We start from the raw sequence: 26,172 nt of genomic DNA on the forward strand, positions 1-26,172 counted from the left end.
TACCACATACACATAAACAACTATACCTTTCAATATCTTTCAGAAATTATGATTTTTTTTTGGTGGGCTATTTTTCCATAGAGAACTAGAATTTCTCAAGCCACCGTCTCTCGACTGAGAGTTGAAAATTTGAAGTCTTAACTGTTTCTATCTTTCTTGGGTTTTTTTTTATCTTGTAGATCAAGATACTGAATCATGCAACACCAATTTATTTCTTGAAAATGTAAGGAATAAAGAATTTGAATCATGAGTCACCTTCATTCAAAATTGTTAAAATGTATATAAATTTGACTGAAACTGAAGAGTATCTTGAAACTCATTGATTCCACAATACATAGAACACAGTAAAAGGGCATTTTCCTGGTTTCTTTATCAGTCAAGTAGTGGAATTTATTCTACTTGAACATAAACTCAGTAAAATACACTCAAATCCTCCTTGACAAGCTATGTTGATTTCCATACAGAAGCTTTGATACAAAGCAGCACATATGAAATGATATTTGTAATCTATCCGTAGTGTGCACAAAATAAGTTAGATATAACACTTCTTAAATACGAGGAAATCATACATAGATCCCATGCTTGAAAAACAATAAAAGATATTTGTAAGAAAAAAAATAATACCATTAAAACTCCCAGCTCTTTCAAAAGTATGGTTGCTGTGCAATTCTGTAGTAGGGGAAATATAGAAATAATGCATCACTTACATTAGGGTCACATAGCCATACTCAACTCTGTAAAGCAGTAGATAGCACCATTTTACTGATTCTCTGACTATGCTTAGAAAAAAAAAAAGTTCACCTACATTCGTAGGCAAGACTTCTGTGCCTTTTATACAGGAAACTTCTCCCTTACAGGAAGTGTCTGCCAGCAAAAGGGACCTTCTCTTATATGCTGTGTGAACGAGTCTCCACTGCTCATGCATTCTCATTGCATTAGATAGTGTGTGGTAGTAAGTCCCATTTGCTGTTATGAGCTGTACTGGGGTAGTGTTCAAAATGCATTCAGTTCCATATTGACACACTCTTCCATAGATTCCACAGTGATGAAGCAGTCCATATCCAAAAATATTCCAGGCTAACACTGATGTTGTAGCATGGCAGAATCATCTGCACTATGGCTTTTGTCGGTTTGATGCTACGTCAGGAAGAGTATCTGCATAGGAAGCAGAAGATATATTGAAAGGCAACAAATATCAAAAACATTAAGAGTGCTGGTTCCTGGTAATAAAACTGACATTGCAATGGCCAAAATATCTAGAACTAAATTTTTCAGTTGATACTGATGTCACAGTGCCCATCACAATATTCACTGCTATCTCCATTTCATTATCATTGTACTACACCTCTACTACTCTTTCTGTAACTGTAACAGCATTAACTGTAAGGAAAAATTGTAAAATTGTAAAATTACTGAAGACTTCTATTGATATTGCAATTGATATGATTGCTACTGCAACTACTACTTGTGATATGAATGACAGCATGCAATATTTATTCATTATAGGGAACAATAATCTTCTGCAACATCAGATGATACTTCCAATAGTGATTTGCATGAGGATATCAAGGACAGCACGGTGTTTTAACTTGATACTGACATTGATAATGGCAATGAAAGCTGTTACAGCGATGCCTATTTCCACAAAACATCTATGGGGAATCAAGCACTTCAGCATTTAAATGATTGTCCATTGACAATAATGGAAAAACGACACTGGAAATACAACTTTTAAGTACCAGAGGAAGTAATGCCTTTGCACTCACTATACACACTTATATATATGGTTAGTTTCACATTCACATCCAAAAATTACTTATTTTTCCAATGTTTGGGCAGGCTCACCATTCTATATACACCATCAAGTTGTGATTGTAGGTTTGAACCTATGAGCTTCAAGTTTCGATGATCACTCTCCATTTTGTGTAAAGTATCCTGTAGAATATTGGATGAAAAAAAATAAAAAAGTGAATTTTTGAATAGGGTAAAATACATATAACATTATGATGAAAAAGCAAAATAAGCCACGGCATATCATGCTCCAAGGAATTCAAACTGTAGGTTATGTGAAAAGTCTGCCAGTGGTTGTGAGTTATCTTTCAATAGTTCTAAACTCTTTCCTTCAAATCTAAGGAGTAAATGTCAAATTGAAAGCCTTTTCAATTTCTGTTAAATTTCATCTCTGGACTAAACTTCAAGCCATTCAGCAATTAACCAATAGCAATGAGTGCAACTAACATTAATTCTGTTCTGTGTGCAACAATTCCCCAGACTTCCTACTTCTCACACTCAAATCAAAACTCATGTTCTATTGGATAGGTTCCACTTTTTGGCCTGAGGTGAAAATCAGACTTCGTTGACGACTACTGGTGGTTCACAAGTCTGGAATGAGAGTAGGAAGACAAGCATTTTTTTTTTCTTGCATATGCTCACATACAAGAAAGAATGAGTCAAAGTGAAAAATGTCAGTACATGTGCCATCACTGTTGACAAGACCAGCTATAATCCACCTCATAGGCAATTCCAGTGCTTCAGTGTGTCTGTATTAAAGGGAAAAATGCTGAAAAAGGCATGAAAATTGATGCCAATGCTTAGCCAACGTCCTGAGAAAATTGTAACACAGATGATCAATGGCTGTTTCATATAATTTTTTTAAACTGTAAAAAAAAAGTATACGCACGAAAATGGCTTCATATGTGTTTCATTTTGAAAGCAGTTAAAGTCAAACACTCTGTAAATCAACAGGATGATGATGAAGCAACCTACGTAATATCAAGACCAGGCAGACATTATTTAACCACAATCATTGCTTGATAATGCAATAAAACAGACTCCTCTCACTTTTGATGACCCATTAAAAAATAGGGGGAGCTCAATGATTGGATTTCCAGAAAGAGACTCACTAGTCTCTAGTGGAGAGAGCCATCCTACGTCAGCAAAGCTCGATATCTACACGTACGTATCCCATGCATACCTCCGATCATTGGTCTGCGAATTGACCAGTTGCATGCCCATGTAGAAGGCAAGCTAATCTACCATTGGGTCTTAAAGATGTCACAAAATCACTTTCATTCTGATTTGAAAATCAGGTGATAATTTCCTTTTGTTTAAAGTAATGTCATGAAATGTGCTAGCCACAGATTATACCTTGAGTAGGTTTTAATGACTTCAGAAACATATCTCATATTTTTTGAGAGTGACATATTTTAAGGAGCAGCGTGAGCAGCATATGTCAGCATGTTATGCATGTGATTCAGTGAAAGATAAGGACTTGATTTCATGTAAAGATCATCCGGTAGATGTTTATGCTGTAACTAGTTCTGAAAAAAAAATCATGAACACACACACATACATGAATAAAAAAGGCACTTGCTGTAAAAAAAAAAAAAAAAAAAAAAAAAGCTACTGACAATTGATAATTCGGGTGTGCGTGCAATTTGATGGCTGATTAGTTTAATGTCTTAAACGATCTGTTGCTTCACAATTATTCCAAATGTGGGGAAAGGTCAAATATGTATAGGAAAGACACAACTGGGCTTCAAACTCATGGTGATTTCAAAAGCTTGTTTGAACTTTGTCTCTGCCTAATTGATGATGATGATGGGGAAACTCGTCAAAATTCATTTACACTCCACAAAGAGGCCCAAGTCAAGGCCAGCAAGGGAATGAGGGGGAGGCAACGACACCAGGGAGGCAAATTATGGCAAAAACACACCGGCACTTTGAATTAGGCATGAGGGATGGGCAAGGAGTGGTCATAAGTAGCAGTTTGTGGCCTTCTGACACATGCCCCGTTGCAACTGGAAGCCACTTGCAAATGGCAATACCAAAGGACACATGTCACATGTCCAATAACTGTATTATGATATAAATATTTGTGTGTAAAATTTGAAATGGTCAATTTCAAGAATTGCTTCCAGAAGACAATGCAGAAATATTTTTTGAAAAGAAAGACTTTTTTTTTAAAGTCTGGCTCCTCATGTTAATCTTTCTTTTTCAACCAGAAAAAATGAAGTGTTTTCCTTTGCTATGATGATGCTGTTAGTTATGTTACATACCAGTGATTAGTGATCTTTTCCATTTATCCCAATTACAATAATAATATCTTATCTGGTAATCATGATAATACATGTACCACCATTACCATCAACCCACCACCTCCCCCAACATTGTAGTATTTGAACATCTCTTTCAAACTGTAAGGAAATTTGCTCAATGCCATCCTAGGCAAGTATACACTTTGAAATTTTCCTGATTTACATTTTAAATCCCCACCCCCAAAAAGCTGCACCATCATAAACTAAAAAGGTGCTGAGTAAAAAAATTCAGTATAAACTTAAAACATGTTATTTTGTTCGTGGAGTATTTTGTATGACTTTATCTTGATTTAAATACAGTCACCACTGATTACTTTACTGGAAACTGTATTCACATAACCATACTTGATCTGCCAGGATTATATAGAACTTTCTACAGACCTATCAGGTCTCAAGCATCAGGGCATGACACTCATGCCTCAGGGGGTCCTTCTCATGCCCACACACCTGATAAACTTTTTCTCACACAATCTCAAAAAACAAACAAACAAACAAACAAATGAACAAATAAACAAACAAACAAACCACATATTAAAAAAAAAAGAATTATTCCCAACTACTCAAAAAGTTCCATTCCATGACAATATTTTTTTTTCATCAGAACGAGGAAAACTTTTATATTTAGTATGCATCAGATTGCCTGATTTACAGCTTAACTCATTGAAGACAACGCCCAAGCATACTCAGGCAAGTGTCTAACGGGCATTGCATGTTGTTGCAAAATCAACTCATCATAAAATGATTAAAAATGCTAATCTCCTGGTTGCCAAAAAAATCTCATGTCTGCAGCTGCTCTCCAACCTTGACATCTCTGTTTCTTCTTACACCTACTTCTCTGAAAGTGAATTGAACAGTTTTCACTAGTATAGCCATGTCATATCTAACATTCATCAGGCTAAAATGAAAAAAAAACAAGAAAAGATACAAAAATACCATGTCTGTTTTGGGTTGATGATCTTACAACTGATATTATCACAGAACTATGAATTGAATTGTGAAAATAAAAAGGAACTTCTGTGAAGGTGTCACCACCTTTCATTGGAAGATTTGTGATATAATAACATCATCACCTCTGCCAATATAATGTAATTTTTGATGAAAGTCTAAATGAAACCTCTGTGGGAAATGCACTCAAATACCTTTGAATAAGATATCTACTCCTTTTTCAACTGTAGGAACCATAAATAATGAGTGCAGAACCAGGTGAAAATGATTAGCACAGCATAACCTTGCTGCCTTCTTTATCCTGGTAACTTTGGACGACAGAAAATCCAGAATTCACACATAACAGGACAGGACATTCCAACGGTTTAGTGCTTAGCTGTCTGTTTTGAGCCTCTTGATTTGCTCCATTCACACTGCCCAGTTGTTCAGACTTCACTTACATAATATTCATAACCCACCATCACTTTGCTTCATGTTCTGTCAAGGCATATGTTTAACCTTTACTGAAGAATATTCCTACCTTAGTTATCATCTCAGCAATTATCATATGACACAGAATGTGATCACCCTTGCAAAGACAAGACATTTAGTTATTTTAGAAATTCATGCTAGAATTCCATTTTTAAAATTGTTACTTTCATTAAATTAATGTCATTACTGTCATATTTTCTTGCCAAGATATCATTTCCTTAATTGGTTGTGGGTCAAAAGACAGATCTACACCTGTTTTTCCCTTCTTATGAATGTGTAATGCAGAACAAAATGTTCCATCTAAAGATATCATGCCTTAAAACGAATTTAGGGATTTCATCAACATATTTCAAATTAAATTGAAGTGTCATTTCTGTATTAAAATGAAGCACAAAAATGAAAGTGTGTCAATTAAATATGCATGTGAATCAGTGAAAGATCAGGAGTTGATTCCACAAAGATCAACTTGGAGAGGTTTGGAAGGATTTATCATTTCTGCCCCAGAAACTCCACATAATTTATGGGGTCAGCATGTCATTCCAAGTTTGGCTGTGAAGGCAGTATAATTATGGCTTCATTTAAAACCATAAAGCAGGATGTAAATTACTGCCATCCCAGCAAAACTCTGTGATTTATCCTTTCACTATGGTATCTCTGTCCGGATTGATATTACCTGTTCCTTGCCACATATGTGTAAGTATCTTTAGAGATGAAAAAAAGAGAGATTCTAAATAAATGAATGAATAAATGAATATATATATATAGCCAGATAGATAAAAATATATGAACTACTCAAAAAAGTTTGGAAATTTGAGTTTGATTAATGATTGCTCTCTTTATCCCAGTAATAATTGATGCATGCTTGGTAACCACAGAAATATTGTTCAATTTTCCATAAAAATGATACCCTATTTGTTATGATTATGGCCTACATGGAGGTGCAGTGCTTTGATATGTGGGGTAAGGTCAAACTAGAAAAGTTGCAAAAATTACCCCCAAGTTCGGTAAGTCACTCAACTTTTAATTTTCTTTCCTGTCGATGAACGAGCTTCCAAATGCCTCTTTGGTTGTTAATTCTGTTGTGTATTTAGTCTACAAACATCAACATCAATATGAAGTCAGACAAATGTGTGCACAAGTCAAAGAAACAAACAACAAACAAACACTGTTTTGGTATTAAAAAGATGAGACTAAAATAATCTAATCTCACAGAACTGTAAAAAAAAAATGTGTTGATTTGTGGATACTTGCATTCAATGGAGAAACATTTTCTGAGCACTGTAAAACCACATGTGGGTAATACAATGTATGTTCATGAATATTCATAATTTGATTATGTATTTGTATTTATGTGCATAAAGTACCAGTGGCATCTATTGTATGCAAAAAAAAAAGTAAAGAAGACAGGAAAGTAAACCACAGTAAATTACTCATTGCATTGAGATTTTTCTCTCCTGAATGGACAGATTTAACAGCCTGTGTCCTTCATACTAAGCATGACTCTGAGATGTCTTAAAATGAGATTGGCAAGGCCATGCTCATTTTCTGTCACAGTTGGCATATTCAAAAGCAACAGGTAAGCCATTCGTTTAATCATTTCCAATCCTATCCTTGGTAACTTGCCATCAGATAAATCTGTATGTGTGTTTACATATGAGATATGGAGAGAAATCAAGAGGAAGAGAGAGAAAGGGGGGGGGGGGGTCTGCTTCCTCTGGATTATTGGCTCCCATACTGATATGTAACAATCCTTATAAAACAAAAGTCATTTGATTGAAACAAAGCACAACCACTTTAATACAGTAAACAGAATCTTGGTTCCCTATCTACAGCAAGACAGAGATGTTGATCATGGTAGGTAATTATTTGCCAATGTACCTTTTCCAGCACAGGAGATGGGAAATACAGATTTTATCAAGGGAAAATGCATCTTATGCAAAAGTGGCAAGTCTAGGTTAAACACTTTCTTTACCAAATTTGTCAGACATACTACTACTAAGAGAAGTATTTTAGCTTAAACAGTTTTGGATGCTCTGAAGATTAACTTCCTGTGACCCTGCTGTCTGACTTAACCCGTTCCCTAAAGGAATATGGTGGCCTGTGTATTAAATCTATGAACATTTCAAAATTCAGTATGGAATGGGTTAACTGCATGTATGAACATCAATCTTCCACACACATGATAAATGCAGGGAGGTGGTGGTGGGGTGGGGTGGGGGCATTGAAGTTACAAGCTTTGATGTACAATGACGATCTGAGAAGTGTATAGCCATGGAATCGCCATGACATGCTACAGCTCTACAATGATGTTGTACACTATCAATACGTCAAGCTGGGAATGGTTGGAGGCAAAGGGTTAAAGGACAAGTTCACGTTAATATAAATGTAGATTGAGTGAATGCAGCAGTACAACATATTAGTGAGAGTTTGAGGAAAATCAGACAACCCATGCAAACATCATGAATTCTTAAAGTTTCTGCACAGTCCCTTCTTCATGAGAAGTCTACTACAGTTCATGATTTCACACATGTAGAACGATAAAGGGAAAATAAAAACAGAATTTCAGAAAATTTATTTTTTTGAAAAAAGTACACATTCCCTCAACTTGTTACTGATGTATGTTAAGGATAATGTCTTTCCCTCTGCCTTTTGAAAAGGCAAGCTAAGTGCTCTTTTGTTATGTGAAAAAAGTGAAAATATGTTGAATATTCTTGATATTTTCCTTATCTGATTCTACGCATGTGACATTACAAGCTCTACTTAGCTGTAGTAGTATTCTCATCCAGCGAAGGTGGCACTAAAACTTTTAAAATGTGTAACTTTTGAACAATTTTTCTCAAACTATCACTAATGTGTATACTGATATTGCTGCATTCTCTCAATCTTGATATACATTGAGGTGAACTTTCCCCTTAAATGAATAATCTTTGCTTTGCAGAGGCTGCACCCCAGCAGGTCTTTACATATTCCTCACTCTCCTAAGAAATGAGAACGACGGAGGGAGAGGAAAAAAAGAGAAAGAAAGTTTCCACACCTGGTACTTGAGCAATTCACTGTGGACTGGGCAAGGGTATTGATTTCTAAACATCTCACGGCAACCAGATCAATCACATCAGATTGATTGGGAAAAGGGAGGGAAGGGGGATGGGGAGGTTGAGGGTGAAAGGAATTAGCATCCTCACAACATCACTCCTTAAATGACCAATATGCTCACACAGTCATGTAGCATTACAAGTTTAGAAGTCACAGCCCTTTACGGGCTGAGATATCAACACATGAGGGGGAATTCCCTTCCTTCAAAATACTGCTAGACAAACAATCAGTCCTGATTACCTGGTACATCCCTAGCCCACCAAAATCCCTTTTGGGTTTAATAACCTTCCAACATTGCATGATCCTTCTTATCTTGGGGAATTTCAGATTGACACAAACTACATGTACAAAAAAAAGGCATGTGGTACAGATGGAGAGAAATAACTCTGGCGATTAGATGACAATAATGTATTATTATAATAGTATAACACTTGTTGTTTTTGTCAGTGTTGTGAAGGATTCCATTTGATGTTTGATATTATCACCATCATGAAAATAGATTCAAATTCAAAACTCAATTCAAAATCTTTGTTCACTGACACCTACAGAGAGGAAAAAGGACATAAAATATCAGATACTGACTAAAAAGTACGTGTGCGTTTGTGTGTGTGTGTGCGTTTTGATTGCATGCCCTTGATATTATGATACCATAACTCTTGTTGTTCCTGTCAGCAATATTATTATTAATATTGTTATTATTTTCTTTTTTTTTATTATCAATCGTTATAATAATCATTATCATTACTATTATACTGTAATCATTTATTTGGCCATACAATTATACAGTACAATGTCATGTAACATACATACAGGGGTATACAGGCACATGTATAAAATGAAACAGAGTGACACATGGGCCAGGGCTCACAAAAGTAAAATTCTTTACTATTACACAGAGGCATTGAGATTCTATGCAATGTTTGCCATCATCATCATATAAAAAAAAATCCCCCCCCAAAAAAAATAAAAAAATAAAATAAAATAAAATAAAATAAAACAAATAAATAAAAATAAAAATAAAAATTCAAATTCAAAATTGAATTAAAGATCTTTAAAAACACTGGCAACCACACAAGGGAAAATGATACATCTCAGATACTGGTTATGTTTGCTGCATGTCATTTTTATACCAATACTGTAACTCTTGTTGTTTTTCTCAGTTCTGCTGGGATTTTATGAAATATTTGTAGCATTATTATGTAAATAGATTCAAATTCAAAATTCAATTTAAAATCTTTGGTCAATGACACCCACACAAAGGAAAAAGAACACATAATCTCAGGTAATGATATGCCACGATTACTATGGAAATGAACTAATTCAAAAATTCAAATTCGAGATCTTTGGTCACTGGCATTTTAAAGCAAGGTAAAAATATGTAACCTCAGAGATGAGGCATATCACTTCAGCATAAACCTTCAAGCAACAAATGCTTCAGCAAACTCCTCGCATGTTATGAAACAAGAGACATAGAGAGAAAAGAAGAGAAGGGGGAGATTGGGCATGCAATATTCAAAAGCAGTTTGACAGGGACTGAATAATAGCTATTACGATAAATACATCCTGTACAGTACATGCACCTTGCCAAGGTGAACCTATCCCACAGTACATGAGCATTCGATTACATACTGAGATCTGATGCACGATATTAGATTCTCCAAGAACCTTCATATGTAAATGAACAATGACCACAATAAAGCTTACAGTCTCCCAGGGTCAGCAAAGGGTGTCCTTGGTCCACAGTTGCCATTGTTTACTATCTCCTCTGCACAGGCAAGTGTTAACTCAGTGTAATGGAGAGTTTGAATTTAATGACTTCCATGAACATTTCTATGATGAAATTAGCTTGGAGACAACAACATGATGTCCTTGAAGCCATGAACAATAAAGCTGGGGGGGGGGGGGATGTCTAGAGCAACTTCATTAAACGTCAAGTTTCTATGGCTTTTTGTATGGATGCGATATCCAGTGAGAGTTGGCATTTGCTATCAAATGTGCACGGCTTGAAAGTACAAGACAATCAGTTTGATTCCACCTACTGGTTATTTCCATGATGTTGGAATGCAACTACTCTGCCAGAAGATTTTTTTTTTTTTTTTTGTATCAACAAGCTATAAGCAATACTACATTTAAGGAAATGGTGTGCGGTACATACAAAACAAAATCCAAAACAAAGCAAAATTGAATGCAAATATCATATTCACAGAATATACAATTACCTACATCAAGCAATAACTTCAATCATTGTATGAAATTATGAAAATAGACTTTTATATTTACTAGACTGTATGAGTTTGCCACGTAATATTGGGGGAAAAAAGCTACAAGACCATCAGCTTACAGATCTTTCTTTCAAAAGTATATTCTGCCACATTTTTCAATTGCCAAGTGTGAATTTCTTAACTGTATTATTACATTTGATTTTAGAATCCCCCTTATGCTTTAAGGGTTGTTGTCATGTTCTATTAGAATATTATAATGTGAATTATATCTTTCTTTTTTTGTCAGCAACAGGCCTGCCGACTTTTCCCCCTAAACTTTAATGAAAACAATGAAACACCAATATATCATAAGTAAATCTTAATAATGTTCTCTATATAGTAGCATTATCTGAGATTGTGTGATGGGCACTTTAAGTTAATTAGGTTACCATACTTTACAATCACATAAAGCTAGTGGATGCAATTTATTTTGTGGCTAATTCAATGTCAGAGATCAGCTCTCCAATGTGTAGAAACACTTTTATACTTAACATTCATCATCCTACCATAAAATGAAACATGATATCTGAAAAGGTACCAATTTTTAAACAATTTTTGTAGCTCACAAACGAGTTGAAGCGTTCCCATACCAAAATAATCAAGTATTGCAAGAACCTAATCTAGCCTCACATTTACCTTGCTTGGCAGTTTAATATTGAAATCCTAAGTGAGCTTTACTTTCAATATTCTTTAGTCTATTATCATTTATCATTCATATTCTTATTATCATTATTATTATTATTATTATTATTATTATTATTATTATTATTATCATTATTATATTGTTAAATACCGAATACCAAATGTATTAATAACAGAAAATATGTGGATGTCTGTTGGATCTCCCTAAAGGTATTTTCTAAATTTATGTGTGTGTCTGTTATTTTTTTTTTGTGTTTAATACATTATTTCTGTATCCATGTATATACCGGTACATTGTATCTGCATGTTTTTAGGAATATTTTATTGTATATACTATATGTGCTTTGTAAGAAGCGAATAAAGAGTATAATAATAACAATTATTATCATTATCATTATCATTATTTAGTCCTTCAATAACCGAGTTTGGATCTACACTGAATTTGGGATTACAGAGATCAAGTTGATTCTATATGACTCTGCAGTAAAAGCAGCTCTAAATTTAGGCTGGCTTGGTTTTTTCATGATCTCAGTTCTGAAAGATATGGAGTCATTTTGGAAGAAAGCAGGTCTTGATTTGGTGTAATTAGTAGCAGTACTGCTAGTGCTCAAGGATCAATTTAAGACATAATGATTAAGACTCTATATGATAATGGATTATGCATAACCACAGAGTGAAACAAAGTAATTTTGTATAATACGAAGAGTAAAGAAATGGAGAACAGATTGATCGGATTAATTCACCATTTAAAGTATCAATATCAAATTAAACATTTTCGTTATGGCAATTACTGCAAATGTCGTAGCCAGTTTATTTTGCACTCCCTGCAAATGTTCTAAGCATGTACATCCCTTTACAGATTTAAGAAACTATGCTGAGCCTTATATATTGATTCAACTGATTTATAACAGTACTTGCTATATCTATGTATCTACAATATTGTATGTGTATCTATTTACCATTAATCCACTCTCCATGTTTGTAGTTTACAATGTTACCAACAATTGTTATGTATTTTGTATTTTCATGTAGAATGATGTTTGCTATTACTAAGAAAAAGGTGCCTTTGAAAAGTAGAGTTTTACAAAAGTGAACATGCCAACCCTGCAGTATAAAATGAATTTCAAAAACTAATGAACAAATATAAACTGAAAATGTTTCCTTGAAAGTTAAAACAACAACTGAATATAAAGCTGTTGCATTTTCATGTTGAATAATTGGAAGTTGTAAATGTGTACCCTCCAAAATGACATCATAGATATGAATCATATCAATACTTTAGATTTTGATAGGGTATGGAACATTATAGTTTGATATCCTACATTACTTTGAATTTTTAAGTATACTCTAACTTTTTAAGAAGCAAACAAAGTGACAGAGGTGTAATAGCACAACAAATAACCCTTGAGAAAGGAGATTATATGTTGAATCGTGTTTTGATTTGATTTGATTTGATTTGATTTATTTCTGCTTAATTCCGTTACATCAGATATGATTATGTACATGTCATTTATGACAAACAGTTTATCGACACATAGTTTTTAGTACAATTATACAAGACATTTAAATACAAACAGTTTATGGAACACTCGAATTGCTTTTTTTCTGTAGGAGAAGTATACGGTCTGTGTTACATTTGTGGGTTGCCCAGATAATGTTGCAATACGATATATATGGTAAAATTAAGGCATTTTACAGGGTAAACAATACACGAGTTGGTAAAAAATACTGAAGCTTAGTTAACAGGCCAAAGTTTCGTGATATAGGGAAAATGATGTGTTTTACATGATCATCCCATTTTAGGTTTTCATTTATATACACACCGAGAAATTTATTAAATATTTTCCTTTCAAGAGATATACCATCAATATACAATTCATATTCTGGGAGATCAGCTTTTTTACATTTAAAGTGAATGAAATTAGTTTTGCTTAAATTAAGTGCCAGTATATTACTTTTAAAGCACATAGATATTTTCGGTAATTCATTGTTCAGAGTAACAACTAGGTGGTTTAGGTCAGTATGTGAGTAAAACACATTTGTATCATCAGCAAATAATATATACTGTAACATAGATGATGTGTTTGAAATATCATTAATGTAGATTAAAAACAATAACAGCCCTAAGTTTTAAGTTGTATTTCACTGCCCACAGATCTTCAAAAGTTAATAGACCTGTTGAAGGGAAATTCAATGCAATTCAAATGATTTTATTTCCATATGAAGTAATACAAAGGTCTGGCTAGATACGTGAATGAGAGAAAAATATATCTGCAGAAAAGGTATGATTCACAATTTCCTAATTATGATGTACTTTCATTATTACTTTGAATTAAATCAGAGGGTATTAACCATCCTTTGTACTACTGTTTACAGCTGTTTTAGATGCATTTATATGTAATACAAACAATGGAGAAACAAATAGCCATTTTTTTTTTAATTTAGAAAATCTGGGTTTCCTTTCAAATAATGCTCTGAACAGCATTTTCAGTACACCCCTGAAAAGCAATTTAATAATTTGTTTCAAATGATCCACTTTACATATCTGTTCAAAGAATAATATTACATGGCTTGGGGAACATGAAAATAAGAACAACCAATTTAATTCAGGTTAATCCTTAAAACTTTAGTTTGGAAGATTTATAGTCTGGTGCCACGTTCATACTGTGATGTCAGCAGTGTCGAAACCCCTGAATTTGTGTAAAAGACTGTATTGAGATATCACAAAAAGTCCATAAAAGACAAAGAAATTATCAAGGCACCCTATTAGTCTCAGCAAAAAGAAGACCTATTTTATTGTACACCATATCAATGTATTTGAATAAACACAAAGGAAGCAAATGTTTTAATTATGAAATAAAATAATACATTAATCATTACAAATTATACAGTGTTTTTGTTTTTTGTTTTTGAGTGTTACTTACAGAATTACATCTACCAGAATTTACCATGTATTGATTTTAACTACATGGATGTCTATTATATAGACAAAGATCTTGCCAAGTGCTATGGAATTAATGGATGCTGCTACCAAGAATTCTGTGTAGGCCTACATGAACAACAGTGAGCTCCACAATTCTTATGATATCAACTTAGTTTTCACGAACAGCAGCAAGACTCTTGTTTTGCTTATCTAAAGAATTTGACTGTTTCGATCATCTAATTTAATAGATTAATTATTTTAATAGCCAAATACAATATTATGGAATAGAAGAAAGTGCACTACAATGGTTTCAAACTTATTTTCAAGAAATCAGCAGCAACATATGTGTATAGATCATTCTAAATCGTATCATGAAAGCTTTATAATTATTATCACTATCTCATTAGGTGTTACTCAAGTATTCAGCCTTGGACAACTCCCGTTTTTATCTCAAGTGATTTGCGATATGTATAATCAATAATAATATGATATAAGGCAACAGTTTGTCTGTGTTCTTATTTGGTGTTGATACCAAGTTTCTTGTCTGCAGTAAAGATAATATGGTTTTGACTATTCTAACTTCTGAAATTGACAAAGTTTTTTATGATTTTAACCTACCAAATTGCAAAACAATATCTATAAAGTTTGTCGAGTATAACAGGTATAAGTAACCAATAGCCTGTTTTACATGTAATAAGTCTGTACATTTTATTTGATTGTATGTTGTAAGTCTAAGATTTAATATCTTACATTAATGTTGAATTCATCTCAAGTCTAAAGTCCGTTATATAATTTGTGATGTCATTTATTTTTCAAGAGATGTGAATTAGATTTGTATTGAATTAATCATTGAATTGAATTGAATTGAATTGAATTGAACTGAATTGAACTGATTTAAATTGACTTGACTTGACACTGACTTCTAAGCTATGCAAGCTACGTATGCAAGCTACGGTAGCTAAGACCCTCCAGGTGGCACAACAGTAAATATCATGCATATCCCAGCCATCCAAGCTATGATAGCCAATACCCGAAAGAGTAACTCACTAGCAGTTCAGAGATCCAAATTCCACCCATCTAAGCTACAGCAGCTATGACCTCTGAGGGTGACCCACCAGAGACAACATGCAAATCCAAGCAATCCAAGCTAAAGCAGCTACGACTATGACTTCTGGGGTGCACTACCAGTTCTAACCATCCAAGCTTGTAGCTAAGACCCCAAAGGGGTGACCCATCAGTAGACCACTTCCAGATCCCAGCCATCCTAGCCATGGTGGCTAAGACCTCTGGGGTGCACTACCAGTACAATCACATTCAAATTCTAGCAATCCAGGCTACAGTAGCCAAGACCCCTGAGTAGGTGACCCATTTGGTAGACCACTTTCAAATTCCAGCAATCCAAACTACGAACTGACATCCCAAAGGTGACCCACCAGCAGACCACATCCACATCCCAGCAGAGGTACAACATGCAGCTGAGACAACAGATGACGAAATTTCAGCAGGAAGAGAAACGAAGAGCATGCATGCAATGCATCGCTCATGCAAGCACATCAAGAAATGCCACGAGAAGGAAAATGAAGATCAAAGAAGAGAGATTTGGAAAGGATTTTTGGGACAAGAACTAAGGCAGGAGAAGGGACTGGCTGATCTATAATGGGCAAGAGATTGGGAAGGAACATACAAAGTAAAAGCTGGAAGTGATTCCAGATGCAAGTGTACTCTTGTGTGGCAGCTTCCTAATCTGAATGTGTGTAAAACATTTTTACTCAACATCCTCAGGTATACCTCTGACACTGTAGTGAGATGTGCCTTACTGCTCAAGAAGGAGGGTAGCATTGTTAAGACGAGCAGTTGGTCACAAGAGGGGACATTCTGCTCCAGCAACAAACAATTTTTTGCACTCAGATAAGGGACACACAAATGCAGTACATGGAAATGTCCAAGCCCCAAGTGCCACAGACAGACCAGACCACACACCCACATCATCCATACTTGCCACCTGATCTGAGCATTTCAAAGATGTGTGCAAACTTAAAACAAATGCACAAAATGACACATGTATTTTTTTCTTCATATTACCAGAATGTTTTCAATTAATTGAATCTTGCATTTACAAAACCAGTGATCGACTTGTGCCAGAACTGTCTAGAACATATAAATGCACACTCTGACCCATGACATGATTGCTCTGTTACATGTTCCTGTTGTTCTGGCTACTTCACAGGTGTCATGAAGATCAAGCATGGGGAAGTACAGACAACGACGCAGAAAAAAAAAATGAAACACAGTGAGTGTATCATATCTGTTGACATGCACACAGCACTTTACAATTCTTCAAGTCTTTACCTAGGATTACATCTTTCTCACACAAGATACAGTTGTTTTCAAAGAAACTTTGCAGTTTCCAGCAAAAATGGAAATTCAACATACATACTTTGTACGTCTCACAGCATAAAAGAACAGCTGGAATGTGGTTTATGCCTGTGCATGTTTTGGTATCAGGGCAGAGACAAACAATATGTAATATTCTATGCATATTTTAACTGTTCAAGTCAGAGCAAAAAACCTCTTGTTGTTGTCTGCACTCTCATGATTCATCAACAACCCAGAATCCCTTTTTTGACTATTAAAGCCACATGTTCACAGCTGCCAACTCAGTTCATGCTGCAATACAGAGAAAAATGGACTAAGAACCAGGAGCGTATGATCTGAAGCACTTCATAGATGTAATTGGGACATCAAGCTAAATCCTCAAATGCGCCACTCCCTGTCATATCAACAGGCATGTCTACCAGAATCATGCAAGAAAGGTAGCTAAAATAATGAGACAGCTAAAAGTCAACAAATGCAGAAGCTGCCCAACAAATATATTCACAAAGCCACGCCTTCTCTGCTTACTTCCGGGGAGTGCAGCTATTGAAAGAGGAGGAAGTGGGAGATACATCCTGGCTTCAATCAGTGCAGGCAATAGCACAAAAGACACCATCAAAACAATGCCGGAACCACGGGGGGATATCATCTCTCAACTGAACGGAATTAAGTTTTGTGCTTCTTGCGAGTTTCACCCAGACACAAGAAGGTGTTCTCTGAACAACTGCATGTGAAAATCATATCTGAGGACTTCTCTGCTAACATAAGTTATCGAAGGAGAAGGAAGTAGGAGATTTTTACTATGCTAGCTACAATTAATGAAGGCAAGAGCACAATAGACACCATCAAAACAATGACGGAACCATGGGGGATATCATCTCTCAAACGGAAGTTCTGTGCGTCTTGAGTTGGCACCCTGAGGCAAGAAGGAGTTCTCTGAACAACTGCATGACATTGTGAACATCATTTCTGAGGACTTCTTTGCTAACTTCCGGAAAGATAAGTTATCGAAGGAGAAGGAAGTAGATGTCCTGGCTACAATCACTGAAGGCAAGAGCACAATGTACCATCAAAACGATGATGGAACCATGGGGGATATCATTTCTCAAACGGAATTATTGAAAGTTCTGTGCTTCTTGGGTGTATCACCCAGACATAAGAAGGTGTTCTTTGAACAACTGCACTAGATGAATGTCTTTTCTGAGGACTTGAAAACTAGTTCAAAGTAAGATGACAATCACATCCCATGCATATTCACGAACTCTCGATGACATTGCACTGATACGACGGATCCAGACAAATTTGTGTTCAGTCTGAAATTACCATCTAATTTCTTGATTAAATTTTTAATTGCACACTTCTGTGATAATTTCCATCTGCTACCTTCAAGGTTCATATAACTCCACCTGTTTGATGGATAACATGTCCTATTTTGCATGTCTTGGCATGCTTGAATGTGATAGATACCTTGTTTTCACTTTTTCTTAATTTTATAAAAAATGTAGAACATTGCAGAAGCTTAGTTTAAAAAGAAATATTTTGATTTCTGTTGTGTAGAATATTGCTCAGATGGATCCATCACCACCTATAATATGACAATTTGGAAAGTGGAAGTTTAGGCAATTAGTATTTGTAAAAAATCTAAATTCACCATTTAAACTAATATGAGGCAGCAGATGATTATAACACAATGATCTTTAAGAGGAAACAGGTACGCTAGATTCAGTCAATTGCTCATTTTCCTTCTATCAAAGCACTTGATGCATTTTTTTTTTCAATTCCATTTTTCATCACATCGTGGCTGCATTTTTCCAATATGCCACAGACATTGATAGCAATTGGGATTCCTCAGCTCAGATTTTTCTAACTAAAATCATAGTTCAACAATGCCATTAACACACACACACACACACACACACACACACACACAATAAAAAAAACCTTGTCAAAGGATGACAGACATGTACTATATTTCCTGATATCACTGCATAAGTACTCTGATTTAGTAATTTACTTTCATTTATACTGAATTACCCAATGGCTTATAGTGATAATTAAGATGCATATTATTTGGAAAAGGCAGAATGAAATTTAGGTATGAACTATTAATAGAATGAAGTTAATGGATTAATTCTGATAAGAATGAAATTCAATTTGAAATAATTTTTATTTAGAGAGAGAGCAACATTTTCTTCCACTGAAATTGAAAGTGTAACGGTTCTTCTCCAATCTGTTTAATCAGCTGTGATTTGCATTAAAGCTTTTTCAATCGAGAATAAAATCACACTACAACGATGCAATATTAATTATCTTTATTTCAGTGTCATTATAATATTTCATTAGTTACCATGTTTTTATTATAATTGTAATAAAAACTCCTTGCATATTCATTACAATTAAGAATTCTTCTAAAATTGTAAAAAAAATAGCTACAGTATTCTTTATTTCATTTTTCTCAAGATCTTGCAAATAATTTATTGATTTCCATGACTAATTGAAGAGTGGCATAAGTTTTAAAATCTCTACTTTTCTGTAGATTACTCTTCTCCTTTACTTTATTTACTTTTTGTCACTTTTGCAAGGTATGCATTGGTTCTATTCATTCATATGTTTTGTAATAAGCTTTAGAATGTGTATTTATATGTATGTGCGTGTAACGATACGATATATTAAATGTATATGTTGTATATTGTATTAGTTTTTGTTAGAAAAAGAAGCACAATTGAATTGAAATGAATTGAAGTGAATTGAACTGAATTGAATTGAATTGAATCGAATTGAAAAGAAAGCTGTTGTCTTGTGAGAACCAGAGAATATGCACATACATGTACATACAAACACATATAAAGGTATCCTCTCTGTACAGAAGTACACTATCATCTGCATCTCCATTTCTTCATCAAAATCTATTCTGGAGAGAAAATTTATGTATTTCTGATAAATCTGTGCTTTGTGTGAATTTGTGTGCATTTAGTAGTGAGATTATAAATGAGTTATAAATGACTAAAAATCTTTTAAAAGTTAGACCCAAAAATATATAGTCAACCACTGTAATCAGGTTTTTCTTTTCAGAGAATATGAGGCATACATGCAGTTGAATGTCTTTACTTGAGAATTACAAACTATATCATCAACCAAACATGTACAACAAAGGATAACTAAAGGCTTAGGATCTGTTTCATTCTTTCGTCTAGATGATTTTTTTTTAAAGCCAGACTTATAAATGTAAGAAATTGAAATATAAGTTTATATCACCACAGACATGCATTTATGTGTCTGTGAAACAAAAAGAGTATGCACTATATAATAATATATCCATGTAATTTACATAAGTAACTATTCAGAGGAACCCTAAAAAAGTAGATGTAATTGGAACTTTATCATGCTATTGACAAATTTAACCTTATTGCCAAATTGCTTGATTCCCATTTGTGTCAAGATATGTCCTACTGTCAAATTAAATTGGAACCAAAGCTGTAGAGTGCACAGATGTATAAAGACAAGCCACACTCTTTTGGCAAACTGATCTGCCTACGTGGGAGGATGCTTGCACATCGTGGGTTAAGAAAAATCTTTTGGCAAACTAGACTTACTCCTCCACAGTGTGCTCATTTGGTGAAAAGTTGTACGATCTGTATCTAGTTTAAAAGTGGTATTCTTTCCAAAGTCATTCCAGAAATTTTGTGAAAATATTCTGAATGAATGCGTAAAGAACTCTATCACTGTTGACACGTCGTGCTCAAAGGACAAATTAAAACATTATACATGTAATAATTTAATATTGAACTTTCAAAGGATTTAGCTTTCACACTTTTGGGGGGTAAATTAGTTTTGAGGGGTAGCGTTCTTTTGTCTGATTATGACAGATTTATACCGGCATTGGAACAATATGCAAGTATGCTTCAGTGTGAACGGTGCAATTCAAGTACATGTAAGTGCTGCATGATCATGAACATGATCTTGCTTTTGGCTTTGTCTTATTTACTTAAATGCAACATGAATGTGAAGTGCCTTTTTCACTCAATACTGAGCACTCATTATTCAAAAGCATGGTATTAAACTGAACTAGAAGACCACACTGTCCCACCCACCACCACTCAATATCACTGCCCATTAGGGATTTAAAAAAAAATCAACAATAACATGGATGATGAAGAGATTGAGGAGATTTACATGATGATGGATTCTTGATGATGGGGGAGGTGGGTGAGTTCTACAGCCTCCACATCAGGAAATACATTTTGAGATGATGGATTATTTCCTGAAAAAGACATATCTTGCTAAATCTCAACAGTCATACTTTGCCCGTAGCAGTTGAATCACTTGCACTGATACATCAGTGGAAGGAAAGCACCCCTAAGGGGTATAAAGTTGTTATGAATGGAGGGAGTGATACAGTGAAGCAAACTTTACAGCTCTGTATTGATGGATTCACAGAGAATCAGTTGTGACTGATAATCATTTAATGTGTTTCCAAAAAGGATGATTACAGGCAAAAATTCACAAAGGTACTTTAAATCAAATCAAATGGTTGAAAAGTTAGTCTGTGGACTTTGAACAAGGGCAAACTGGGTTGCCTTGCACATGTATGCACAAGTCGGCAATGACAATAACAATACAAAGCACTCATTATTTTGTAACATCACTCTAGTCTTTTGGATGGAGTACGCATTTGTGATTATTGCATTATATCCGTCGGCATGGGCAATTGTCACACCCATTTACCCACTTTAAATTTGCATTTTAATCCACGGACGACATGTGAATTGCCTCTTTGAATCCTGGTCACTGTTTTGATAACTCTTTTCATTTCAAGAGTATAAGTTACCACCAAAGGTGTCTAATGTACAGTAATTACATAGAAAGCATCTTGCAAGACTATGCCATCAAATTGATGGACAAGGCGGTAAATCCACAAATACATCTCAAATGCCATCATGTGACCCATCAATAATGATACCCTGATACTGTTGCAGACGTTAAAGCTTAAAAAAGCAGTAAATAAGATAATTGACTCCATGATTATAAATGAGAAGTCTCATGCCCGTTCAAGGAGCAAATGTTTGGTATGAACATTGAAGTCTGAGAATGCTTTAAAGTAGGACATTTAAACTTCACCACAGGAAATTTTCTCAAAGCTGTTGGCATCTGGCACTCAATTTTCTAACACATTCTATGGTAGATTGTTGAATGCAGAGGGATTTTAAACATCACTGCAAAGTTTGGAGTCTGGGAAATATTATTGCCTAGTTTCCTTTCATGTTTCTGAAATATGACCCACAGCCCCTCATCGTTAAATCACATGTTTCAAGTATAAACTGAAATTAAGCTTGTAAATAATAGAAAATTACATCTCACACAAATTGACATTTGAACATCAGCATTCAGGATGTTATTCATTTTTTTAAATATAAAAGGCAATGTTAATCCTTAACTACATACATTTTACATATCAGGTCAATAGAAAAAAAAAATCTTAAAATCATACTTTGCTTGATAATGCAATAACCCCAAACCCTTCTCATTAGTTCTAAATAATTGCAACTGATTGTGCAAGCAAAGGATACGGTTTACCTGACTTCTTTATTGCATTGCCAAAAAGGAATTTCACAAAGAATTGTGTTGAGATCAATGGGAGACTTGCAAGGCGATTACATTATCACCTTCACTGTCATCTCATGCAATCTGTACAAAGTCATTGTAATTGTAGCCAATAACTCTGAAAATATCAAAATGTAAAACTATGTATAATATGAAATTCCATGTTTTTCATCTGTCTTATTCTATGGTCAAAGTTCACTTTTCTACCCACCAAGGTACAATATTATTGTCCTCATGATCCAAGTAAATTTTAACATTGAACAGTGGCAATATAGTTTTCAAAATGTATTATGCTGTCAAACCATCCATATAAGTTTCAGTTCTGGGGTGTGATTTCTAGCATACTTGTACACAGAGAGCATAAAGATTATCTTGAGACTGTTACGTAGTCCTTACCACTTACACTTACAGAGATTAGATTTGTCATGCTTTCTTCCTGACAACATTTCTGAATAGAATCTTGAGGAAGATAAGTGGACTGGTTTTATGTTACAGAGTTCTACTCCCAATGTATGTACAAATGTCCTAGACTGTTTTTTCTTTGAATCCCTGTACCACTACAAGTCCTCCATTCACTTCAGTACACTATGCTCTGACTTGTACAATAATCTGGAAACACCATAGAGCATACACCAAAAAGATGTTGACTATCATATTTAAGAAAATCAGTTGTCATTATGTCAAGAAACAAATGTTTTGGTGTATTTGATTTTTATATATTACCGTCTAATTGAAGGATAACTAAGTTCCTCTGGTAAAATCAACCCATCAGATACATTTTCAATTTCAGTATGCAGCTTATCCTAATCAAAGTAATCTTGGTGGATCATACTCCAGATTTTTTTTTCCCCTACTGTGGCCTTTGAAGTATCACTATCAGATTCAGACAGAGACAATTCGGTATTCTAATTTGTTTTATAAGGCATTATTTCCAGCAAAAGTATGGCAAACCATCTCCTACATCTCAGCAGAAGTCACAGACTGTACCAATTCTGAAGCCCATAAATGATGGGCTCTTCTGAATACCTATATATCAAGGGCAGGATATGCATTCATATTTCAGTTTCTCATTTATTTCAGCGCAAAATTGTATTCATTTTATATCTCTCTGTAAATTGTAACCAGACACAGATTCCATTGACTTTCCCCCGACTTCTGCAATCTAATTTTGTCTCCAACCTCATATACCACATTCCACTTTTTTGCTTTCCTTTTGTGGTCACGATTTTGTTTTTGAGGGTCGCAGCAGATGGGGAAAGCCTAAGGCAATGATTTCTGGTGACTCTGAACAGACTTCTATAAAATCACACTGCAATGCAAAAGCCAACATTCCAGCCAGAAGAATCTGATCGAGCGAGACAAGATTTGATATCGGCAAAAATAAACTTGCATCGATAAGATTTTTAGTATTCTTTGATGGAGACGAATGAAAAGATGAAGAAAAAACAAACAAACAAACAAACAAGCACACCCACTGGCTGTGTGTCTTGTGTAAGCCTTCAAAGTCAATATCAAGAACAATAACAATAGTTGGTCTTGCACCCCCACAAACAATTTCAGATTGAATCAAATATCAATCCATTACATTCCCATGAACACATCAAACATTGAAAGATGTGCCTTGCAGCATTGTGCGAAATTATAGAAGTGTAGAACATTGTATTTGAGAGTGAAACAAAACAGGAGAGTAGGATGCAACATTGGGGGAGGGGGTGGCAGAAACATGGAAGGGTTGGAATGCAACACGGGGGATGGGGACATAGTGGCGGTGGGATACAGCATCATGGTGAGGGAAAATGATATGGGAGTCTGGGACACAGCATGGGAAAGTGGGACACAATATAGGAGGATGGGACAAACCAAAATGGGAAGTGAGATACCAGGTTTGTGATGTATGGGAAAGCAGGACATTGTTGGAAGAGTGAGACAAATACGGGAAAATGTGGGAAAATGTGATGCAATACATGAAATTGAGATTATACATGGGAACAAAATGTATGGGTTACAGGCAGAGTATTACACAGCCTTGATAGGTACAAATTGCACTATGCATTACTTCTGCGCAGAAAGTTTGCTATCAAACACAATTTTGAATTATGAAATATGTTTGCCAGCATTGTGAGAAGCTGATAATGTTACCATATTTCAAGTTTTAAAATTCATCATTCCTTTATTCTTCAGACTCTAAAACCTTCCTGGGATATGGTACAGGATATTGTGACATATGAATAGACGGTTACAGATAGTTATCCCTATGGTCTGTTAATCTGAAAATGAAATGAATGTGTGTATTAACAAACCTTCGGAATTATGAATCTTACTTCATATTCGGATTAAGAAACCTTTGGAAAGATGAACCTTATTTCATTTTCGGATTACATAACCTTCAGAATAATGAGCCGTCGAAATAACTAACCTTACTAGCTAACTCAATTTTTGGAATAATTCATTTTTGGATAAACAAACCTTTGCAATACTGAACTGTAGCTGAAAAGACACCTGCACAGAATGAGCCAGTCAGTCATACACTAGATTACTCGGTCCTAAGAAAATCAGCTTTGAAGTTTGAAGATGCAGTCAAATGTGTGGGAGATTAGGCATCTAAACTAACAAGAGACCCGGGGGTCTCGCACTCACCCGAGTATCGCAAGTTCACCTTCCATGAATTCTTGCAGACTCTTACCTGAGAACACTGGAAACTTGAGGTGGGGGTAGCTTTGAGAGCTGGGGGCATGGTGTCCATTTCCATATCCCCCATCACACTGGTAAAAATACCTGCCAAGTACACTGTACTTTATAGAATGATGGACTATGCAGTTTGGAAAATAAAAGACTTAAAGCCCTATCATTTCTGATTCTAGAGAAGAATAATATCGAATATACAAATGTAGGAGGTTTGGGCCCCCCTGGGGCCTCAAAGGAAGGCATGGTGCCCATTCAGATCTGCAATGAACAAACTTGGAAACCCTACACTCATCAATGTACAAACTCACAGTAACTTTGCTTTATCACTTCTGGCTCTAGAGAAGAATTGTAAATATTCCTTAATGTTGAGGGGGGGGGGGGATTGGGCCCCCTAGGGGCCCCCAAAAAGAGCATGGTGCCCTATTAAACAAATTGAGATCTTAACCCCCTGGCATGTTAACTGTCAAGTTTGGTGAATATTCATCAAGGGGTTTTCAACAATTATGAACATGTACAATTTACATTACCATTTAGACCCATCCCACCCCACTCCCTTGGGTCCCGGGGGGGGGGGGGGGGGGGGGGGGGGGAGGGGGACCCCTGATTCTGCTATGAACAAACTTGAAACAACAGTCATCAATATACTGACTCATTGTATTAACTTAGCTCAATCACTTCTGGTTCTAGAGAAAATAGATTCCTTACTTGGGGATGGGTTGGGCCCCTTGCCCCCCAGGTGGGACATGGTGCCCATTTGATGGAAATGAGATCTATCCCCCTAAGGATACTACCTGCCAAGTTTGGTGAAAATTCATTATGGGGTTTTCAAGAAAAAGAAGGAAATTTACAATTTAGGCCCCAATTTAGGCCCCCTGGGGCCCCCAGGTGGGGCATGGTGCCCACTTGATGGGAATGAGATTCAATCCCCCTAGGGATGCTACCTGCCAAGTTTGGTGAAAATTCATAATGGCATTTTCAAGAAAAAGATGAAAATGTACAGTTTGGGCCCCATAAGGACCCCTCCCCTGGGTCCCAAGGGGGCACCCCTGATCCCGCCATGAACAAACTTGAAACTACAGTC

General features: G+C 35.3%; 1 protein-coding gene across 1 annotated transcript in view; it reads right to left on the reverse strand.

The window, feature by feature from the left end:
• Positions 1-1,038: 1,038 nt before the first annotated feature.
• The window catches only part of LOC139726768 (uncharacterized), a 54,357-nt gene continuing 29,223 nt past the window's right edge, over positions 1,039-26,172 (reverse strand). Inside the window, exons 11-12 of the mRNA XM_071637759.1 lie at positions 1,846-1,935; positions 1,039-1,155 (exon numbers count right to left, since the gene is read on the reverse strand). Of these exons, the coding sequence (XP_071493860.1) occupies positions 1,138-1,155; positions 1,846-1,935 (108 nt within the window). The 3' untranslated portion in view covers positions 1,039-1,137. The remainder of the gene's footprint in view (positions 1,156-1,845; positions 1,936-26,172) is intronic.

Source organism: Diadema antillarum, unplaced genomic scaffold, assembly GCF_040938485.1.
Source record: "Diadema antillarum isolate AM-2024a unplaced genomic scaffold, OU_Dant_1.0 seq00000098_RagTag, whole genome shotgun sequence".
NCBI lineage: Eukaryota > Metazoa > Echinodermata > Echinoidea > Diadematoida > Diadematidae > Diadema > Diadema antillarum.